The following is a 21,689-nucleotide window of genomic DNA, read 5'->3' on the forward strand; positions in this document are numbered from 1 at the left end:
CCGCCCCCTCACGGGTCCCGCCCCGCCTGAGGACGCCGGTCCGCCCCAGAACACCGCCCCCTCACGGGTCCCGCGAGCTCCTGGCTTCCAGGTACGCTTCCGGGCCATTCTAGGCCCTTCCCGGCCTCCGCTCCCTTTCAGTCCCCGACCTGCCCCAGAACGCTGTCGTCTCACAGGCACGCGCTCTCCCCACTTCCCGCCCCGGCCCCGCCCCCGCGCCAGATTTGAAGACTCGCTCCCGCCACAGTGGGCGGGTCGCGTGTCCTGCCAGCAGAGGACCCATGGCGAGCATCTCTGGAGGTAAACGGAGGGAAACCCGAAGGCCTCGCCGGGCCCCGGGGGCAGGGAGAAGGGAGTCACGGGCGGGCCCTGCGGGAGGACGGAGAGCGGGTCGCGGCCTGCCGGTAATCCCCGCTTCCCCTCGGGCGACCGGAGGCCTTCCCTTAGGTCACCCCGAATTCCCTGTTAAACCAAAAGCTTTAACCGCCCTGCTGGGCCTCCGCCTGTCTTGGGTCACGAACTCTTTTCAGACTCCGAGTCATTTTCGCAGAAGAATGTACCAACCCAATTGAGCACGAAATTCTCCATCAAATTTCAAGAGGTTCAGGACATTCTGACAAGTCAGGGGCCCCAGGTGAAGAACTCGCCCACTTCCAGCACTTTTGCTTACTTGGGTATAAATCAGGGCGCTGTTTTGTTCACAGATATACATCTTTCTGAGTATGGCTACCGTTCCTTGAGTGCTTATCTGTGTTCTTACATTGTGGCAATGCATTTTCTTTTTCTTTCAGCAACCCCTGCAGGTAGGAATTCCAGTTTCCACCTGGGCTTAATTAAAAAGGCTAAGTGGTTTGCTCTTGTTAAGGGCTACACGAGTTAAACTCAGATCCCAGGAATAAAACCTAGGCCTTTATCCCTCCCAAGTTGAGAGAGGACCAGTATTTGGCAGTCCTTTTTCTGCTGCAGTAAAACTGAAGAATAGGACCCACTCCCAACCTGCGCAGTGGTTGGCATGCAGTTATTTGTAAGGCAGGCACTAGTGTACTAGGTTTTTTTTTTTTTTTAAAGATGTTTTCTGGCTTTATTTATTTATTTAGTTTTGGCTGTGTTGGGTCTTCGTTTCTGTGCGAGGGCTTTCTCTAGTTGCGGCAAGCGGGGGCCACTCTTCATCGCGGTGCGCGGGCCTCTCACTATCGCGGCCTCTCTTGTTGTGGAGCACAGGCTCCAGATGCGCAGGCTCAGTAGTTGTGGCTCACGGGCCCAGTTGCTCCGCGGCATGTGGGATGTTCCCAGACCAGGGCTCGAACCCGTGTCCCCTGCATTGGCAGGCAGATTCTCAACCACTGTGCCACGAGGGAAGCCCTGTACTAGTTTTTTTTAACCAGTACTATTACCCCGTAGTGATGCTCAAACCCCTTCCTGTGCTAAACTTTCTTGCCAAAATTACGCTCTAGTTAAAGCAGCAGCAGTAGCAGCAGCAGTTTTCTGTTTTTGTGTAGATTACACTTATTAGTCTGGAGAAACTTTAATTATAGTAAAATAGCTGGCTAGAAGCAATGTCAGAAATTTCTTTTTACAGAGGCGTCTCGGAGGTGGCAGAACCTGATCTGGGCCTGGGAGGGGAAGACTTCAGGAAAGGTGAGTGGGGCATTCCAGAGGAGGGAAACATGCAGGAGGGCTCCTGGAGTGGGCCAGGTGCAGGCAGTGGTCATCATCATTCATTTGGTGAGAAGGCTGAACAAGAAGAAATCGAACGGTAAGTGGTTGAGGGCCAGATTCTGGAGAGTTTGGACTTCTTGAGGTAAACTTTAGCGTGCATTAAGTGATGCTCTGAATCATTAATCAGTGTCCCTAGGAAAAGCTATGAAAATGGTCTTTTTAAAAAAAATTTTATTGGCGTATAGTTGATTTACAATGTTAATGAGTTCGTTTCAGGTGTAGAGCAGAGTGATTCAGTTACGCCTATATTCATTCTTTTTCAGATTCTCGTATAGGTTATCACAGTGTTGAGTAGAGGTCCCTGTGCTGTACAGCAGGCCCTTGTTGGTTATCCGTCTCGTAGATAGTAGTGTGTGTGTGTGTTCATCCCAAGCTCCTGATTTACAACCCCCCCCCGCCCCCCGTTTCCTCTTTGGTAACCGTGAGTTTGTTTTCAATATCTGGAAGTCTGTTTCTGTTTTGTAAATAAGTTCATTTGTATCATTTTTAAAAAAAATTAGATTCCACATATGAGTGATATGATATGTCTTTGTCTGACTTCATGTAGTATGATAATCTCTAGGTCCATCCATGTTGCTGCAAATGGCATTATTTCGTTCTTTTTTTACGGCTGAGTAATATTCCATTGTATATGTGTACCACATGTCTTCATTCTTCTGTCGATGGACATTTAGGTTGCTTCCACATCTTGGCTGTTGAACATGGTCTTAAGGGTGATTAGTCTGGCAGAATTAGGCTGTTTGGATGGGAGATCCTGTGGGGATGGTAGAAAGGTGGAACTGGAAAAAACAGTGTACCACTGGATGTTTTCTTCCTTATAGGAGACTTTTGGGAAATTTAAGTATGAGTTACTCTGTTCAAGCATAGACAGGCAAGGTGACTGAAGTAGGGGGAAAAAAAAGTCAATTAGTATATTTAATAATTTTGTAAGGTGTTATTCATCTGGGAAGTAAACTATTATTACTGTAAATGAAGTTTAATCACATACTTTATTATGAATACTTTAGCAGTGGGAGAAATAGTGTAAGTGTATTACAAGAGGCCATAAAGGGAATTATATTAAGAAAACATTGCCAAATACCAGAACATTACTAAATATTAGAACTGGAACATATATGCAGAAAACACAAGATACTGTTGAGTCAGTCTATTCTCAGGGCAGAGGGAGAAGTTTGAGTTGAGGAATAGGAATTGACTTGTGATTAGACAAGAAAAGAAACGAGAACTGGGCTAGAGAGAGCCATGCGAGGCAGGCTTCAGCTGTCCCTAGAAACCAGTAGTTGTGAACCATGGGCCGCATGGCCCAGCTGCTCCTGGGGACCAGGCTGTCAAGTGTCACCGATGAACAAGTCTAGGCATAAATGTCTGGAAACCAGGGCTGCTTAGGTCGGCTGTCTTGAGTCATCTCCTCACCCTCCCTCTCGCTGTCCCTTCTCCCACTATAGTTACTCTAAAAAGACTAAGCCAACCTTTTTTCTAGCCTGACCACCTTTAGTTGTAAAACTGGTATCAAAAATGGTTAAACAATCATTCCCGTGCAATGCTAAGAAATAAATAATAGAGCTCTTAAGCCTGCTATTTTAAAATACAACAGATATTTTTCTTTGGGACTTGGAAACTGTTACAAAAGTAGTTATGGTCCCTGTGTGAAAAGGGGTTTTCATGTGTAATTATATGTATATAAAAACAGCACTATTTCCCCACCAGCATTTCTGAAATGGTGATATGTTCTCCCAGGGGGTAGGGATGAGGAATATGATAGTCCAAAACCAGAATGCCAGATGCCTTCCTGTTCTCCATTTCCTTTGCTTTTAATATTCAACCCTGCTGCTTGAATAGTCTAAGCCCCAGTTGTCTTTCAGCCCAGCTGTTAAAATTTTTAAACTGTGCAAAGAACAAGGGGGCATAACATATTTTGAGCTTCTCTCTTTTTTTCTGTTGACGTGCGTGGTTTCCTCCGTCCAGTAAGTGTTAAACTGGTTTTCCATTGTGACTGTGACTTTCATATATGATATACTCCCATGGTCATACCAATATTTTTACAAAACCAGAAAAAATTTTCCCGATGTCGTTGTAACTAAGTGTGAATATCCACATGGTTATTTCTAGTCAGTTATTTGCTAGATACTAGAGTCATAATTCACCTCTGATCGCATTATGTGTTTATTTTCTTCGTTAAGTAATTGGTGGGTTTTATTAAAGTTAGTTTCTTAGAAGAAAGTTTCTCAATTAGGTTATCTAAATGGAGGGGATTTTTATCTGTGCGTGAAGCAGATTAAATAAACCAATACTCAGAATCTATCTAGCAATAAGGAGCCCTGTCACATATATTGAAAAATTAACACAGTTGTATTAAAAATTGCCCCATCTCTTCAATCCAAAGAAATTGTATTCCTTTCCTAGGCATGTCTGTTACGAAATTTATGTTGATAGCTTTAGAATTTTATTTCTGTTTCTTGGTTTATAATTTATAATATCCATGTGGATTAAGTGTAATTCTGAGAGTATAATCTTAAGTCTGTTATGGTTGAAGTCAGATTTGAAATCTATGGATAATATGCCTTTTTTTCTAACAATGCATGAGGATATTCCTACCCTCTCTTAATCTTTTTGGGTGATTCTATTTTTCTTTCCAGGGAATATTTCATTTGCCAATGAGTTTATGTTGCAAAGTTTTCTGCTAAAATTCAAGAGCATATTTATCAATGCAAGTACTAGCTAGATAGGCATTGACAAAGGTAAATAGGGATTTTACCTTCAAATGCTTTAGCGTATGATATTATGTCACTTAAAACCTAATATATCTGTTTTCTGCATAATAAATTACAACATAGTTGATATTAGTGAAGAAGGAAACTATTAGTTATTTCTATTTCTGTGTAAAACCCAGGCCAAAACTTGCTGGCTTTAAAAACAACAAATTAATTTTTTCTTAGAGTTCTGTGGGTTACCTGGGCAGTTTGCTGGATCTCTCACCTGAACTCACTCAGGCTTACTCAAACATTGAATTCAGATGATGGCTGGATGATCCAAAATGGCTTAACTCATGTGTCTGATAGTTGGTGCTTGCTATCAGCTGGGGTACCTTGGTTCTTCTCCAGAGAGCCTTTTATCCTCTGTGAGGCTAGAGTTATAGCATGATGATCTCAGAGCAGGACTCCATGATAGCCAAGTCTAATGCAAAAGCACTTATTAAACCTCTGCTTGCTTCACATTTGTCGATGTGACATTGGCCAAAGCAAGTCACATGGCCGAGAGTCTGTATGGGAGTGGGCCTAGATGGCATCTCTTGATGGGACGAATGCCAGAGAATTGTCCCCATTTTTTCCTCTATACTGGAAGCTTTTCCCCCCTCTTCTAAAAACCTATCCTTTTTCCTTTGTAAGTAAACCGTAATCCCAAATTGGAAAAGTATTGCCTGGTCCCCTTACTTTGGCATGGCTAACATGGAAGCATTGTGCGCAAACAAAAACATGTATCATTAAGAAACAAGGGTTAAAATGTAATCATTTCAATTGACTAATCACAAAAATAGTCATTAAATTAACAGATTAACATTTATTCTTTTTTTTAAAGTCATGCTTATGATTACCATACATCCCAAACCAAAACTAGCCGATATTGTAATTCTCATTCATACACTGGTTATCCTCCCAGCTAATAGTTGTTTGAGTAGAAAAGAAGAGCAATGGGCAGGAAAAAGAGGGAAAGGGAGCTAAGAGCTAGACAGTGGTGCCTAGAAATGAATTCTACACTAAGAAATAATAACACTGGAATGATGCCCACCATCTGGGTGAGGTACATGGCACTTGATGCAACAAAATGGTTATAATAAAAACCATAGTGATGCAAAAAACACTTATATTTACATGAGGCATTGGAATTTGCAAAACTTTTTCATGTCTTATGACATGTATCCTCAAGATAACTACATAAAGATCATGTTGATCCCCATTTTGCAGCTGATTACAATTTAGGGAGCTTCATTAACCTGTTCAAAACTGTAGCACTATTAGATGGAAGAGCCAGGATCTAAAGATTTCTGATAACCAGCCCTGTCCTTGTTTCACAATAAAACTTCATGCAAAACATAAACTGTAAAGCAAAGAAATAAGCAGAAATGAGCTTTGAGGTTTCACCAAACAAAATACATCTTAAACAAAGAAACTGACGTCCGTGTTTGTTTGTTTTAGTAGTAATTGACAGATATCCTATGTGGGATAGGATTTAGTCTCCCCATACTTCTGAACCAATGCAGAGAAAATGGGAAGCAAAACTGAAGCAAATTGAAGAACGAGCATCCCGTTATGAGAGGGAACCATTGTCCTTGGTGTACAGACCAAGATTGTCTAAGCCAGAAGAACCACCATCCATTTGGAAACTATTTCATCGGCAAACTCAAGCTTTTAATTTTGTTAAAAGCTGTAAAGAGGTAATTTTTCTCATCTTTTTTTTAGGGCTACTATAACTTCAGATTTCCAGAAAAAATCTATTGTTTGTTTTCATTTCAGTCCACATATTTTACCAGAAGAATTTAATTGCAGTCTTTTTGTACTATTTAGGAAAGATATCCATGAATCATTAACCATTTACTTTATATTAATAATGAAAAAAATGACATGTCTAGTGCCAAATAGTTTGAAAAATCTGTAATGACATAGAAATGAAGCTATGCTTAGAGGAGAAGTGACTGTATTCATGGACTGAAAAATAATAGAATGAGTGTAAGAGTTAAACTAAAATAATACCCACAGAAATATCAGGAAATGAGTAAGTAGAGTGTGAGTTTTTTTTTTTTTTTTTTGGTCTGCGTTGGGTCTTCGTTGCTGCGCGCAGGCTTTCTCTAGTTGTGGCGAGCGGGGGCTACTCTTCGTTGCGGTGCGCGGGCTTCTCATTGTGGTGGCTTCTCATTGTGGAGCACAGGCTCTAGGCGTGTGGGCTTCAGTAGTTGTGGCTCACGGGTTCTAGAGCGCAGGCTCAGTAGTTGTGGTACACGGACTTAGTTGCTCCGCGGCGTGTGGGATCTTCCCGGACCAGGGCTTGAACCCCTGTCGCCTGCATTGGCAGGCAGATTCCTAACCACTGCGCCACCAGGGAAGCCCGGAGTGTGAGATTTTAAGGATGAAATTAGGGATTGGAGATTTGAATTTAAACAATAGCAAATGAAAATGTCTCAAATGTCATAGCTTAGAGTTAATAAGCCCTGAAACTTAAATCATAGTACCAAAGCACACGTTTTTTATCTTTCTACTGTCCCTTTTGTGCTTTGGAGTAGTAGAGTAGATTTATCATAATTTCCAACACATCAGGAAAGTGGGAGGAAGAAGTGCTTGCTACATGCTAGCCTCACAAAGGGAATGGTTCTCAAAAATAAACAGGTATGTATTGCACATCTTTTTTTGTTGGGCACTGTGGGGAATATAAAGAAATATAATGAAAAGATGCATCTATCCAACATAAATCCAGCATAAATATATTGTGATTCTGAAAATTGATGATATATAAAAACTCAAAATGCTAAAAGTTTTTAAGGAGGAGGACCTTCTTTCCCTGGTAAAGAGAAGCTTGCTCACATCAGAATAGTTTAGGAAATAGAAGAAAAGCCTTTTGTGTGCATTTTGTGTAACCCTAATTCAGGTATCAGAAATTAAAATACAGGTTCGTTTAATCTTGACTTCAAAGAATATATAGCTGTATGATTGCTGGATTTACCAATCATCAGTTTATAAAATTTATCTCGAGAAGATTTTTAATAGGGTCGGGTAACTTAGTCTTTTTATGATTTCTCTCATGAAAATGGAAGTTTAGTTCCTTTATAGGCTCAACAGCTCCCTTTAGCTAAGTGGAAACAAAAGAACTTGTGTATTCCTTTTCCATGAGAAACAATAATTTATAGTTACTTGTTCTGCATTTTAAAACTTTCCTTAAACTTTTAAGATTTACATACAAATATATTTTTTAAAACGGTTCTCATGTATTTTTATATACTCTAGGAAATTTATTAACTTTAGTCCAAATTATTTACAGTAATGTTCAGGTAGTTCTAAAAAATAAGTTCTTTTTCATAAACTGGCAGATAAAACTATAATAGGAAGTCAAACGAGTGACTGAAAAATGATTTTTCTTTTTTTTTTTTCTTTTTAGTCTGGATGTTCTAATTGTTTCTGCCTTGAACATGTATTACTTGAGTGACTAAATATAAATAAATACAAATAACTAGATTTTGATTGGCATAGATTTAGTGATTAATTTTCTTGTTTTCAATAATACAAATGTTCCAGGTTTTGAAAAATTTGAATGATAAAATCTTTATGAACATTTAATAGCTACAGTTGATTTTAAATTTGCATTTTACTAATTTTTTGAATATTAATTTTGGTTTTATAAAGGACGTTCATGTATTTGCTTTGGAATGCAAGGTGGGCGATGGACAACGTATTTACCTCGTAACAACGTATGCTCAACTTTGGTTTTACTATAAATCCCGGTAAGTAGCTTTTAAAGGACAACACATTAAATTATATTTCCTTCATCTGGAAATGCTTGTGAAGTTAAATCAGGCTGCCTTGGCTTTCATAGTTCTCAGTCACGCAGTTAGTTACTACTTTACTATTAGAATTGAATTCTGGAGTTTCCTTGTGATAGCAACACAGAATTATCTCACCAGGTGCTAGGAGAGAGAAATTGCCTGTGTTTTGAATTCCTGTACCACGTGATGACACAATTCCCACCATCACTTTTCTTTGTTCAAATTACTGTAAACCTTTTATTTGTATATGATGCCACTAAGCAGTTTATCATTTACTAATCAAGTCAGCATCTCTTCTTAATAACCCATCTTAAAGTCATACCTCTATATACCAGTGAGAATGAAACTGCACATGTGAGCATTGAAAGCTCATTGAAGTCAGGTGATTCAGAATGTATGTAACCAGTGTTTAAAATATTCCTAATGAAAATATAGAACTTAAAAATTCTCATTAAAAAATTCATGGAATCCCAAGAATATGTGATTGTGGGATCGCAGTTTGAGAAAGTTCTTAAAATTTGCTTCATGGTGATACCAAAAACAAATGTAGAAGTGTTACCTGATATCAAAATTATCTGTGAATAAATAACAGTGTGAAGTTGACTATATTTTCCAGTTAAATAATGTTACAGAAAATGATTGTTACATCTTGTTTGATGGAAACTCTTGATACTGTGTTCCGTAAACCTGTGGTAAGCAGTTGTTCACTTTATCTTGTCTTCATTATGTCATAGTTATTTGTCATTAAATCGCAGTTAATATACTATCTTGAGATACAAGAGCAACTTCTGTGATTTAAAAGGTGTGAGATATAAACCTAACAATCTTGAATTATTCAATTCAGAAGAGCTCTCTTACACTGCTATGAAGTCATTCCTGAAAATGCTGTGTGCAAGCTTTATTTTGATTTGGAATTTAACAGACTTGCCAATCCAGGAGCTGATGGGAAAAAGATGGTTGCATTACTCATTGAGGTAAATTACAGACTCAAGTTTTTCTCCTTATATCTACCTGTATATCTTTTCATTCACTCATTCAGTCATTAAAGGAATCCAACCTATGTAATATATAGGTTCCGTGTTTCTCCTCCTTTTTCTTGTTACTCTTCCTTTTGACTTCGTTTCTTAATGTCACTTCTCTGAGTAAACTTCTGGAAAGGAGGAAGTTTCAGTTTATGTCCATATATTTCGTAATATTGCTGTATCAAAAAAAACCGAGAGGACTTCCCTGGTGGCGAAGTGGTTAAGAATCCGCCTGCTAATGCAGGGGACACGGGTTCAATCCCTGGTCCGGGAAGATCCCACATGCCGCGGAGCAGCTAAGCCCGTGCGCCACAGCTACTGAGCCTGCGCTCTAGAGCCCGCGAGCCACAAATACTGAGCCCACGCGCCTAGAGCCTGTGCTCCGCAGCAAGAGAAGCCACTGCAATGAGAAGCCTGTGCACCGCAACAAAAAGTAGCCCTGCTAGCCACAACTAGAGAAAGCCCGCACACAGCAACGTAGACCCAATGCAGCCAAAAATAAATACATAAAAAAAAAAACTGAGAAAGGTGGCAGTTTGGGAATTTTCCATTTCTTAATTATATATTCTTTTGCATTACAAATAGTTGACTCTGGTGAAGATTAGGTGAAGTAATTTTTACTGAAAATTTGAGTACTAAGATAAACTTCAAGAAAATTTTGATAAAAATAGTATCAGAAGTTTCGAGCTGGCAGAAATTTTGGAAACTATTCTGTCTTACATCATCATAAATGAGGAAGCTAAAGCCTAGAGAGACTTAATTCCAACTCCAGGTCCAACAACTAGTTACTGGCAAAACCTGGTCTAGAACTACAATTACCATTTCTCCTTGTTTTTAACAAAGAGAAAAAGTGTAGTTCTAGTATATGTTTTTGATTTAGCAGTGTCAACCAGGAAGTTAGTAATAAAAGGAATATGGGCTTGTGCAACTAAGCTCTATTAGGTTCGTTTATAAAATCTTTTAAGATTGTATTGTATTAAGGTGTACTAAAATTATATTGACTATTATTTGGTCTCAGAGTAGGTATTAACATTAACTATTTTTTGTTTTAGATGTTAACTGTAGATGACTCATTTTATAATGTTAAAAATACATCCAAATTAAAATGTTTTTGATTAAAAGTATCTGCTGATTTTGTCAGATCTCTACATGTTTTATTTTAAATTTATTTGAAAAATGTATGCAAATACTGTTTTTTAAAAAAACAATGTTAGCTTTCTCCTGACTTTGAAGCAAAAGAAATATACATAAGTTCCCCCCAGCCCTCCCAAAAAACAACAGAAAAGTTACGTTCTTCTTAAGATAGCCATTGGACCCTTAAAAATAAATTTAAATGTTTTATTTCATTACAGTTGGTAAGTTGTATTTAATTTTTAACCTTAATTATGTTTTTAATAATCCATAGATATTGACTCTTTACTAGTGTATGATACACTTCTACGGTCTAAGGTAGGATTTGTTATGTGGGTTCTGTGTGGCCAAGAAGGAATTTAGATTCAGAGATTTTCACTGGCACTTTAATATGGTGATACTGTTAAAAAAGAAGTATTAGTACTTCATTGTATTAGAAACTAGAAACTTATCCCGAATGGAATCAACACTAGTGCAAATCCCATTTGTAACAAGGATTAATAAACACTGGTATGGCAAAGATTATGTAGGTGTTTAAATTATTTTCCTGCTAATTCTTTATACAATCTTATCCAAGTTAGTCTTGAGCAACTAATCTTTAACATCAACAACAGTTGGAAAAAGTTGTAGAAATCTGAGTTTAAAATTATACAACATTTTTATTTAACATGCTCATGTTGGTAGAAAAGTTATTAGGATTATTTTACTTAATATAACCTTTACAAATGATTATATTGAAATTAATTTTATTTACTGGTTACTTTGTGTGTAACAAGTGTATAATACAATAAGTTCTTTTCCTTTAGCGTCTCTGTGTGAGGAGGCATAAGTTAGGTTAGCTGTTATCATAACAGATGGTTAATAAATAACTGGCTAATAATAACTAGTGATAATATGTAATGCCCTTTGATACAATTTTTAACTGACAATTCCAGTAAGCCACTTCTGCCAGATGGAATGACTTCTGGTGCTAAAGCATTTTATAAAACTATGTTGACAGGTAACATTGCTCAAATAATCATATATTTTTAACTTCTGGATTTTACAACTGAAATATTTAAATAAATAAAAAACTTTTAAAGTTGAGGTATAATTGATTTACGATATTATATTAGTTTCAGGTGTACAACACAGTGATTCAAAATTTTTACAGACTATACTCCATTTATGGTTATTATAAAATATTGGCTATATTCCCTGTAACTTAAAATTTTATTTAAAATTTAACTTGGGAAAAAGAACTTAAGGGGACTATGATTACTTTTATTATCTACAGTTACTACATTTATTCTGTATAGCTCCAAAGTACATAACTAGACTTTATTCATTTATCAAAATTTTTTCAGCCTTAGTGTCAGTGTGCCTAGGCATTAAGAATACAATGGTTAGCCCAAAGAGACATGATTTCTGCCTTCACAGAATTTATCATGTAATGGAGGATAATAAGTTAGGATAGATTTAGCTGCCATAATAAAGACCTAAAATTAAAGGGGCATAAACAAGATAGAAAGTTATTTCTCATGTAACACCTGGATGTGGCTCCATTGTATTAGGGGACTAGGCTTGTTGCTTTGCTGTTCCTAAGATGCCATTATTTACATTGTCCAAGATGGCTCAGCACCGCTGTGTCTACATTTTAGACAGTAGAAAATGGGGAAGGGGCGAGCATGCCCCTTTCCTTTAAGATTATAATGTAGAAGTGGATGTTTTCCTTCTGCTCACATCCTGTTGGCCAGAACGTAATCACATGGCCACACCTCACTGCAAGGGAGTCTGGGGGACATGGTCTTTATTCTTGATGACCTCATACCTAGCGAATAATCGGGGTTCTATTTCTACAGAAGCAGGAGAGAACAGATCATGAGGGATATTCTCTGTGATATAGAGGAAACCTATCAAAATAGTCACACAAAAATTGCAGCTGTGTAAGTACTACAAATAGAGGTAGAATATATATGGGGCAATTTGATGTAGATAAGGAAACTGAGGAAGCCTTCTCTGAGAAATAATTTACTGAAGAAGAGTAGGATCAGAGAGCATGATGGGAGGTGGTATGCTATTATAATACCAAAATAACATTAATAAACACAATTTATTGCATAACTATTAGGTATCTAAGTGTTTGGCAGTGTACAGACATTTTTGCTAATCCCAAGATAACCCTGTGTGGTGTTTCTTTTTTTTTTTAAACATCATTATTGGAGTATAATTGCTTTACAATGGTGTGTTAGTTTCTGCTTTATAACAAAGTGAATCAGTTATACATATGTCCCCATATGTCTTCCCTCTTGTGTCTCTCTCCCTCCCACCCTCCCTATCCCACCCCTCTAGGTGGTCACAAAGCACCGAGCTGATTTCCCTGTGCTATGCGGCTGCTTCCCACTAGCTATCTGTTTTGTGTTTGGTAGTGTATATATGTCCATGCCACTCTCTCACTTTGTCCCAGCTTACCCTTCCCCGTCCCCGTATCCTCAAGTCCATTCTCTAGTAAGTCTGTGTCTTTATTCCTGTCTTGCCCCTAGGTTCTTCATGATCTTTTTTTTTTTTTTTAAGATTCCATATATATGTGTTAGCATGCGGTATTTGTTTTTCTCTTTCTGACTTACTTCACTCTGTAGGACAGACTCTAGGTCCATCCACCTCACTACAGATAACTCAATTTCGTTTCTTTTTACGGCTGAGTGATATTCCATTGTATGTATGTGCCACATCTTCTTTATCCGTTCATCTGTCGATGGACACTTAGGTTGCTTCCATGTCCTGGCTATTGTAAATAGAGCTGCAGTGAACATTTTGGTACATGACTCGTCTTGAATTATGGTTTTCTCAGGGTATATGCCCAGTAGTGGGATTGCTGGGTCATATGGTAGTTCCATTTTTAGTTTTTTAAGGAACCTCCATACTGTTCTCCATAGTGGCTGGATCAATTTAGATTCCCACCAACAGTGCAAGAGGGTTCCCTTTTCTCCACACCCTCTCCAGCATTTATTGTTTGTAGATTTTTTGATGATGGCCATTCTGACCGGTGTGAGATGATATCTCATTGTAGTTTTGATTTGCATTTCTCTAATGATTAATGATGTTGAGCATTCTTTCATGTGTTTGTTGGCAATCTGTAAATCTTCTTTGGAGAAATGTCTATTTAGGTCTTCTGCCCATTTTTGGATTGGGTTGTTTGTTTTTTTGATATTGAGCTTCATGAGCTGCTTGTAAATTTTGGAGATGAATCCTTTGTCAGTTGCTTCATTTGCAAATATTTTCTCCCATTCTGAGGGTTGTTATTTTGTCTTGTTTATGGTTTCCTTTGCTGTGCAAAAGCTTTTACGTTTCATTAGGTCCCATTTGTTTATTTTTGTTTTTATTTCCATTTCTCTAAGAGGTGGGTCAAAAGGGATCTTGCTGTGATTTATGTCATAGAGTGTTCTGCCTATGTTTTCTTCTAAGAGTTTGATAGTGGCTGGCCTTACATTTAGGTCTTTAATCCATTTTGAGTTTTTTTTTGTGTATGGTGTTAGGGAGTGTTCTAATTTCATTCTTTTACATGTAGCTGTCCAGTTTTCCCAGCACCACTTATTGAAGAGGCTGTCTTTTCTCCATTGTATATTCTTGCCTCCTTTATCAAAGATAAGGTGACCATATGTGCGTGGGTTTATCTCTGGGCTTTCTGTCCTGTTCCATTGATCTATATTTCTGTTTTTGTGCCAGTACCATACCTGTTAGGTGTTTCTTAGTACCTTCGTTTTGCAAAAGAGAAGACAGGCTTCAGGAGAAGTGACTTGTCCTGTGGCTGCACAGCTAATGCTTTTAAGCAGTTACATGTGCCAAGCATTGGGCCAACTCTTTACTCTCATTTTCTCTTTGCTCCTTACAACAACCTGAAATGTTAGGTTCTATTATTATCCCATTTTGCAGTTGAGGAATGTTAGGTTTGGACTTGACTAAAGCGACAGAGCTGGTAAGTGGCAAAGCCAGAACTCAAACCTTTCTGACTCCTAATCATGTGCTCCTAACCCTGCGCTCGCTACCTTCCTATAATGCGTAACTGCTTTCATTATTAGCATCATCTAGCCCCGGAGGCCATATTCTTGGACGTAGATTTGGGCTCAGTGTGCCTGAGGAACTTTTTGAAGACTAAAACTATAAACAATGGAATTGTGACTTTTTAACTCATAGATAATATTTAAAGAGATGCTTAGGACTTCCCTGGTGGCACAGTGGATAAGACTCTGTTGCTTCCAATGCAGGGGCCTGGGTTCGATCCCTGGTCAGGGAACTAGATCCCACATGCATGCCGCAACTAAGGAGCCCACCTGCCGCAACTAAGACCTGGTGCAACCAAACAACAAACAAATAAATAAATACATAAATAAAATTTATGAAAAGAGGTGCTTAAAAAGAAATATTTTTATTGTGATTTTAGAGATTAATGTATAAGATAAATTGAATTCTGAGAGGCCTTTAACCCTGAGAGCCTATGCATTTTTGAACATAAACATGTATAATAATTTAAATATGTATATTTCAGTACATAAGTAATTCAGTAAAATTGTGTAATAATCTGATATCAGAATAAAAAAACAGATTAGACTTACTTGTACCAAGATATTTGAATTTTGCTCATGGAAAAATTTTAAAACAAATTAAAAAATACTAATTATTTATGTTTTACTTGTGTTTTCAGCATGTTTGTAAAGCACTTCAACAGTTTTACAGGGTTAGTTGTTCAGCTGAAGATGTTCTCAACTTGGATTCTAGCACCAGTGAAAAATTTAGCCGCCATTTAATATTTCAACTCCATGATGTGGCATTTAAAGATAATATTCATGTTGGTAAGTGTACTGTTTTTTTAAAAAAATCACAATTATATTAAAAACTTATGTTTTCCTTTCCTCTTAAAGTTTTGTATTTGTCAGGTTTTATGGTCATTAACCTGTCCTAAAACATGAATCATGATTTTTCATGTTTTCAGGATTTGCCTTTAGTTCTAGACCTATCTTCCTATTCTAGATACATTTTAGACACATTAATGTACTCAGGATATCCTTGGCATTAGTGCCTCTTGCTGTAGATATTGGGATGGCCATGCATGCCCTGGTCCTGGTTTCTGTTCCAACAGGAGTCATTTCAGAAGTTTTTCTGGGTAATGCAGGAGAGGCCTAATTCAAGTCTTATCTGTGATGCCTGAGATCTGAATTTCTGACCTTCGCTTTAGCCTTGCCTTAGCTTTTAGTACATGAGAACTGCGCTTGGGTTCCAGGCCACACTCACGAAGCCTTGTTTATTGTTCCAGGCCAACCTTAGGGTTGGAGAGAAGTGTAGATGTGTAAGCCTGAAAGTGTAACCAGAGGATTAATTCCAGGACTGGACATTTAGAGATATAGGCCAAGGTATAAAATGAAGTCAATCCAAAGGGGAACAAATAGGCAGAAAGGGAACACTGAAAACCAAGGTCTGAATAAAAGCCAAAATCCTGAGTGTGTATCAAAGCAGGGGTAGGGCAGGCAGATGACTGACTGAAGTTCAGGTAACAGGTAATTCATTTCAGAACAAGTGTCTGACGGTTTCCAGGGTACCAAGGGCAAAAGGCATGAACATTTGTTGAATCTGTCCTTGTCCCTTTGTTCACTCCGTCTGTAACCTTAATGATCATCCACTGTCATGGCTTCAGTTCCCATCTGTGTGTTGATGACTCTCAAGTCTTTATCTGCAGCCGAGACTGTTCTCCCATTAAACATCCCCACACAGACACTTGCAACTCAGCATGTCCTAGACCAGACTCCTCATCTTTTCTCCCAAACTTGCTCTTTCTCCTGTGAGGTGTATATCCGAGTGGTATGCCCAGTTACCCAAGTGGAAATGCTGTGTCTTGCTTACTTCTTTAGTCAGCTAGCTAGAGTGATTTGATTATACCACTGTGTGCCTCAAACCCTTCCAGGATTATTCCTTGCCTTCAGGGAAAAGTCCAGGTGTCTTAGTTTGCATGATGAGGCCCGTTGTGCACTGGCCTCATCTCTCACCACTTGGCACTTCTAACTCTGTCCTTCACTTAGCTCCCACGGGGGCCATATTTTCTCTAGTCCTTAGGCCTCTGCACTTTTTGACGCTGCTGTCTGACCAGTTCACCTGGTCTGTTAAGACTCAGTGTAGGTATTGTCATCTGAGAAGCCTTTTCTGTCACATCCCAAACCCTAAGACTTAGGTTCGTGTTCCCTCTGGGTTGCAGAGCGTGCCCAGTGCCTATCATGTCAAAGCGTTCACCACTTCCTGGGGTAATTTCTTGTTTTTGTTTTTATTTTGTCTTCTCTATTCTACTTAATGTTTCTTTAGGGCATGGATTGTTTCTTATTCACCATTGTATTTCCAGAGCTTATCAGATAGTAATGTCTTTATCAGTAATAATAATATAACAGTAGCAGCAGCAGCTACCATAAATACAAGAAGTCATTTAATATTTGCCGAATGAATGACTGAATGTTAGGTGGCTCTGCTGTCTGTGCGGAGGGGTAGAGTCCTAAGCAGGGTATTTCTTTGATTCCTATTTACTCCTCATAGTCTGCTCTGAGTCCTAGCCATGAGGCTAAACATGGAGATTTGTTGCTAGGAGGAAGAGGAGAATGGAAATTTGACCGGTAATTAGCAGTGTCTGCTACAGATAGCTTCTGAGGGCAGCTGACATTCAAGCTGGGCTTTAAATGAAATTCCATCAGACAAAGATAAGAAAGGTTTTACTGTCGGAACAGCATAAGCAAAAGTATAGAGGTAAGAGTTCGTGACTAATTTGGGGGGCAGTGGGAGTCTAGCGTGGCTAGAGTGAGAGACACAGTCAGACCTGATAAATGGGACGCCATCTGCGGCTTCGGTCCTCTAAAATTATGAGCTGTCGGAACCAGAGATGCAGAGATTATGAAATAGTCCAAATTCACCACTTTGGTTCCCCTCCCTCAATGTATCTCTTGGTGACATTTCTACTTCCTATTGTCAACCTTTCAGAAAGAGGAATTAGGAAGTGTAAGATCATAGAATGTTAGCAAGATGTACAAATTTGATCTCCTTGAAATACTTTCCTACCAGCCTGCCATAGAACCTGAAATTTCTATGATCGATACGTTCTTTTGAGTTATTCCCAGCCAATAAAATTGTCCCTGTATTAATGATGAGGTGAGGGTGATACTGTTGGGGAAGGGCAGCAGAAAGCAGAGTAGTTTGCTGGAGCCGGTGTCAGTATTAAGGTGGTTACACCGTCCATTGTCCTAGCCCGGCCTCCTAAGCACAGGCTTGGCAACTGGTTCTGCAGCCATGCCTTCTTGGTGTCAAGTAGGTGTAATTTTAAATTTCCAGGAAAATTTGCTTTATCAGTTTATGTTTGGACTGCTTTATTGTCCTTTGATATATCATGATTTCTTTTTACTCAGTATTTACCTTATTTCCCTCATTCCAGAGATAATCATGTCTGTATATGATTGCAAGGATCAAATGCTTTTGCTTTCATTTTGATTTTTAGTGTTTTACAAGATAGTGGATTTGTTTCTTTGAGGAGGGAAGTAATTAGGTCTAATTTGGAGAAAGAGAATTTTGAACTTAGAGCATGTGTATCTTATGATTTAAGGGTTCAAGCTGTCTGGTAAATAAAGTGACAAACCCAGACTATACCAATTTTAAAGACTAAAATTAAGTTTTTCTTATAGTAGTTCATTTCTCCAGTATTGTTATACATGAAGCAGCTTAACCAGATTGTTACTTGATTTTATCATATAAATTATGAGAGTTTAAAGAAGCTCTGGATTGTCATACCATCTTTTCTATGTAAAGATAGCGCCACTCATATTTAGAGCTCTTAGAATAAATGTTGAAATACAACAGATGTCTTTACTTGCTTTAGTTCTGGACTTTAGTTATTGGGCCACAACCCAGCTCATGACCAATTATCGGGAGAGGCAGGAGGAGCAAGAACCTTAAACTGATGGCTGTGAATGTCAAGGTTCTTGGGGTATGTCATGCGAGTAAAGGAAAGAAAATAAGTCCTGAGAAATTTGCTGACATCCTGACATAGGGAGAGTGTGGCAGAGCTTGGCAGCACTGTTTACTTGTGTAAACCTTGCATTCTTTAATCATTGATTGTGAATGTAAATTCTACTCAATTTGTATTCATTAAAATGGTGCTTTTTGGTGACAGAGCATTCGGCCCAGGCCCATACTAGCAACATTGACAAATCTTCTCACATTAACCTTCCCTTCTAAGATGATTTGTTTACAAGTTACACCAAACTCCCCTGTCAAAGGGAATTTAAAAAGTAAAAGATTACACAAGAGGAAGGAAGTATAGGAGAGGGGTATTACAGTTTATAGTAACAACTCAGTTTTAAAACCAGAAATAGAAGCCTTACTGTGTAAAATTGTCCTGTGTAGACTTGTGCCTAGATCTTGTTATAGTTTTCAGAAAAGGATTAGATTAACCTTTTTATTTTTTCTTTAGGTAATTTTGTGAGAAAAATTTTAGAGCCTGCTTTTCACTTAATTGCTAGTGAAGATGATGATATGACTCCAGAGACAACGGGCCATGAATTTTCCCATTTTTCTGAAACACCAATTAAACAAGGAATTTCCTTTAGCAAAAAGTCCACAGATGAGGATATAGGAGAGAGCTGGACAACGAATTCAGAGAAACTGGAGAGGCTGGGGTCAGCTAAGCAAAGCAGTCCTGATCTTTCATTTTTAATTGTGAAGAATAACATAGGAGAAAAGCATCTTTTTGTAGATCTAGGTAAGTAGAATTGACAGCTCTCTGTCGGACTGTCCTTGTGTACTTCTGTGAGAGACCAGTCAGTGCCCACTTGTCACTTTGCTTAGGATTCTTACTACCACCACTGCTCCACAGCGACTGGGGTCACTAGCAGAATGTGATCGGTGAGCTCAGGTGCGGGAAATCGAGTAGGTTTCTGTTAGGAGATCTTAAAGGGGTCCTGTGGGACGTAAGCAGCAGGCTGGCCTGAGCTCCAGAAGAGAACGGTTGTGGCTGGCTGCTGCTCTGAACTGTTCACAGGATTCATGACAGGGGACAGTTGGATAGCAGTCTCCAATGCTGCTGACAGGTTTAATTAGATGAAATAAATTGTAAAAATAGGTACAATGTAAAAATGGAGCTATTAGGTGGCAAAGTAAGCCTGGCGTTTTCTGCACTGAAGAGCTTTGCAGGGGTTGTTTCATCAACTTCCTACTATGATAAAACTGGTGGCTTCTTCAGCTGTGCTCTCTTCTGCCCTGCTTGCTTCTGGTCTCTGAATCTGAGGATATATGAAGCACTGGCACAAGACCTCAGCCTGTTTAGGTAACACACAGGCCAGTCAGGACCCCTAATTCAGCTGAGCTCCAATTTGGTGAACTGAACCTCATTTTTATGTTGAGTTCTAGCTTGTGATTTGAAAAGCCGTAAGAGCAACATTTTTGTCATTGATGGTTAGAGCAACTCAGAGAGCTTCAGTGTCTACAAGTTGAAGAAAAGTAGGTTTAAGCTATAAGCAAGATTACCAGGCCAGTCAGGCTGAGAATAGGAAGTGTTCCTGCTGTATTGCATATCTTTCTAGCACCCCTGACAACCAAGTATAAGAATTTGGAAATAAAACAGGCATACCTTGTTTTGTGACACTTAACAGATATTGTGTTTTTTTACAAATTAAAGGTTTGTGACAGCCCTGAGTCAACCACTGATATCGCAATTTTTCCAACAGCATTTGCTCACTTTGTGTCTGTTTTACATTTGGTAATTCTTGCAATATTTTATACTTTTTCATTATTATTTGTTTTGATGATCTATGATCAGTGATCTTTGATGTTACTACTACGACTTGCTGAAGGCTCAGATGGTGGTTAGCATTTTTTTAGTTATAAAGTATTTCTTAAGGTATGTATATTTTTAAAGACTGCTATTACACCCTTAATAGACTATAATATAATATAAACATAACCTTTATAAGCACTGGGAAGCGAAAAAATTCGTGTGACTTTATTCTGATATTTGCTTTTATTGTGGTGTTCTGGAACTGAACCCACAGTAGCTCTGAAGTATGCCTGTAGCTTTCAGTGTACAGGTCTTTCACCTCTTTGGTTAAATTTATTCCTAGATACTTTGTTCTTTTTCATGCAATTGTAAGTGGGATTGTTTTCTTACTTTCTCTTTCAATAGTTTATTAGTGTATAGAAGTACCACAGATTTCTGTATATTGATTTTGTATCCTGCAGCTTTACTGAATTCATTTATTCTAACATTTTTTTGGTAGTCTTTAGGGTTTTCTACATATGATCCCTGACTTAATGATGGTTTGACCTACCATTTTTTTTTCCCACTTACAATTTTTTGACTTTACAGTGGTGTAAAAGTAACATATTCAGTGGAAACCATACTTCGAATTTTCAATTTTGATCTTTTCCTGGTCTAGTGATATGTGGTATAATACTCTCATGATGCTGGGCAGTGACAGTGAGCTGCAGCTCACAGTCAGCCATGCAGTCATGAAGATAGATCAGTCACAATCATTTTGTATCCAGACAACCATTCTGTTTTTTTACCTTCAGTATACTATTCAATAAATTACATGAGGTATTCATTGCTTTATTACAGAATAGGCTTTGTGTTAGATGATTTTGCCCAACTGTAGGCTAATGTAAGTGTTCTGAGCACATTTAATGTAGGCTAGGCTAAGCTATGATATTCAGTAGGTTAGGTGTATTAAATGCGTTTTCAACTTATTTGTTGGGATGTAACCAGTTGTTAGTTGAGGCAGACCTGTATAATATCAAGTATACAAGTATACAATATGTCTGCAAACAATGACGGTTTTACTTCTTCCTTTACAATTTGGATGCCTTTTTCCTTTTCTTGCCTAAGTGCTGTGGCTAGGACTTCCAATACTACATTGAATAAAAATGACGAGAGAGTGCGCGTCCTTGTCTTGTTCCTGATCTTAGAGGAAAAGCTTTCAGTTTTTCACTGCTGAGTATTTCTAATTGTGGACTTGTGATATGTGGCCTTTATGTTGAGGTATGTTTCCTCTGTATCCACTTTATTGAAAGTCTTTATCATAAGCGGATGTTGAATTTTGTCAAATGCTTTTTCTGCATCTGTTGAGATGATCATATGATTTTTATCCTTCATTTGTTAATGTGTTGTTACATCACATTGATTGATTTGTGGATGTTGGACTGTCCTTGCATCCCTGGAATAAATTCCACTTGATCATGGTGTATGATCCTTTTAATGTAGTGTTCAAGTTGGTTTGCTAATACTTTGTTGA

The 21,689-nt window shown here is 38.3% G+C and overlaps 1 protein-coding gene across 1 annotated transcript in view; it reads left to right on the forward strand.

Moving 5' to 3' along the window:
- Positions 1–77: 77 nt before the first annotated feature.
- Positions 78–21,689, forward strand: part of PRIMPOL (primase and DNA directed polymerase) — a 40,165-nt gene continuing 18,553 nt past the window's right edge. Inside the window, exons 1-7 of the mRNA XM_061177294.1 lie at positions 78–300; positions 1,580–1,638; positions 5,978–6,151; positions 8,109–8,206; positions 9,171–9,222; positions 15,083–15,230; positions 18,875–19,162. Of these exons, the coding sequence (XP_061033277.1) occupies positions 282–300; positions 1,580–1,638; positions 5,978–6,151; positions 8,109–8,206; positions 9,171–9,222; positions 15,083–15,230; positions 18,875–19,162 (838 nt within the window). The 5' untranslated portion in view covers positions 78–281. The remainder of the gene's footprint in view (positions 301–1,579; positions 1,639–5,977; positions 6,152–8,108; positions 8,207–9,170; positions 9,223–15,082; positions 15,231–18,874; positions 19,163–21,689) is intronic.

This window comes from Eubalaena glacialis, chromosome 20, assembly GCF_028564815.1.
Source record: "Eubalaena glacialis isolate mEubGla1 chromosome 20, mEubGla1.1.hap2.+ XY, whole genome shotgun sequence".
NCBI lineage: Eukaryota > Metazoa > Chordata > Mammalia > Artiodactyla > Balaenidae > Eubalaena > Eubalaena glacialis.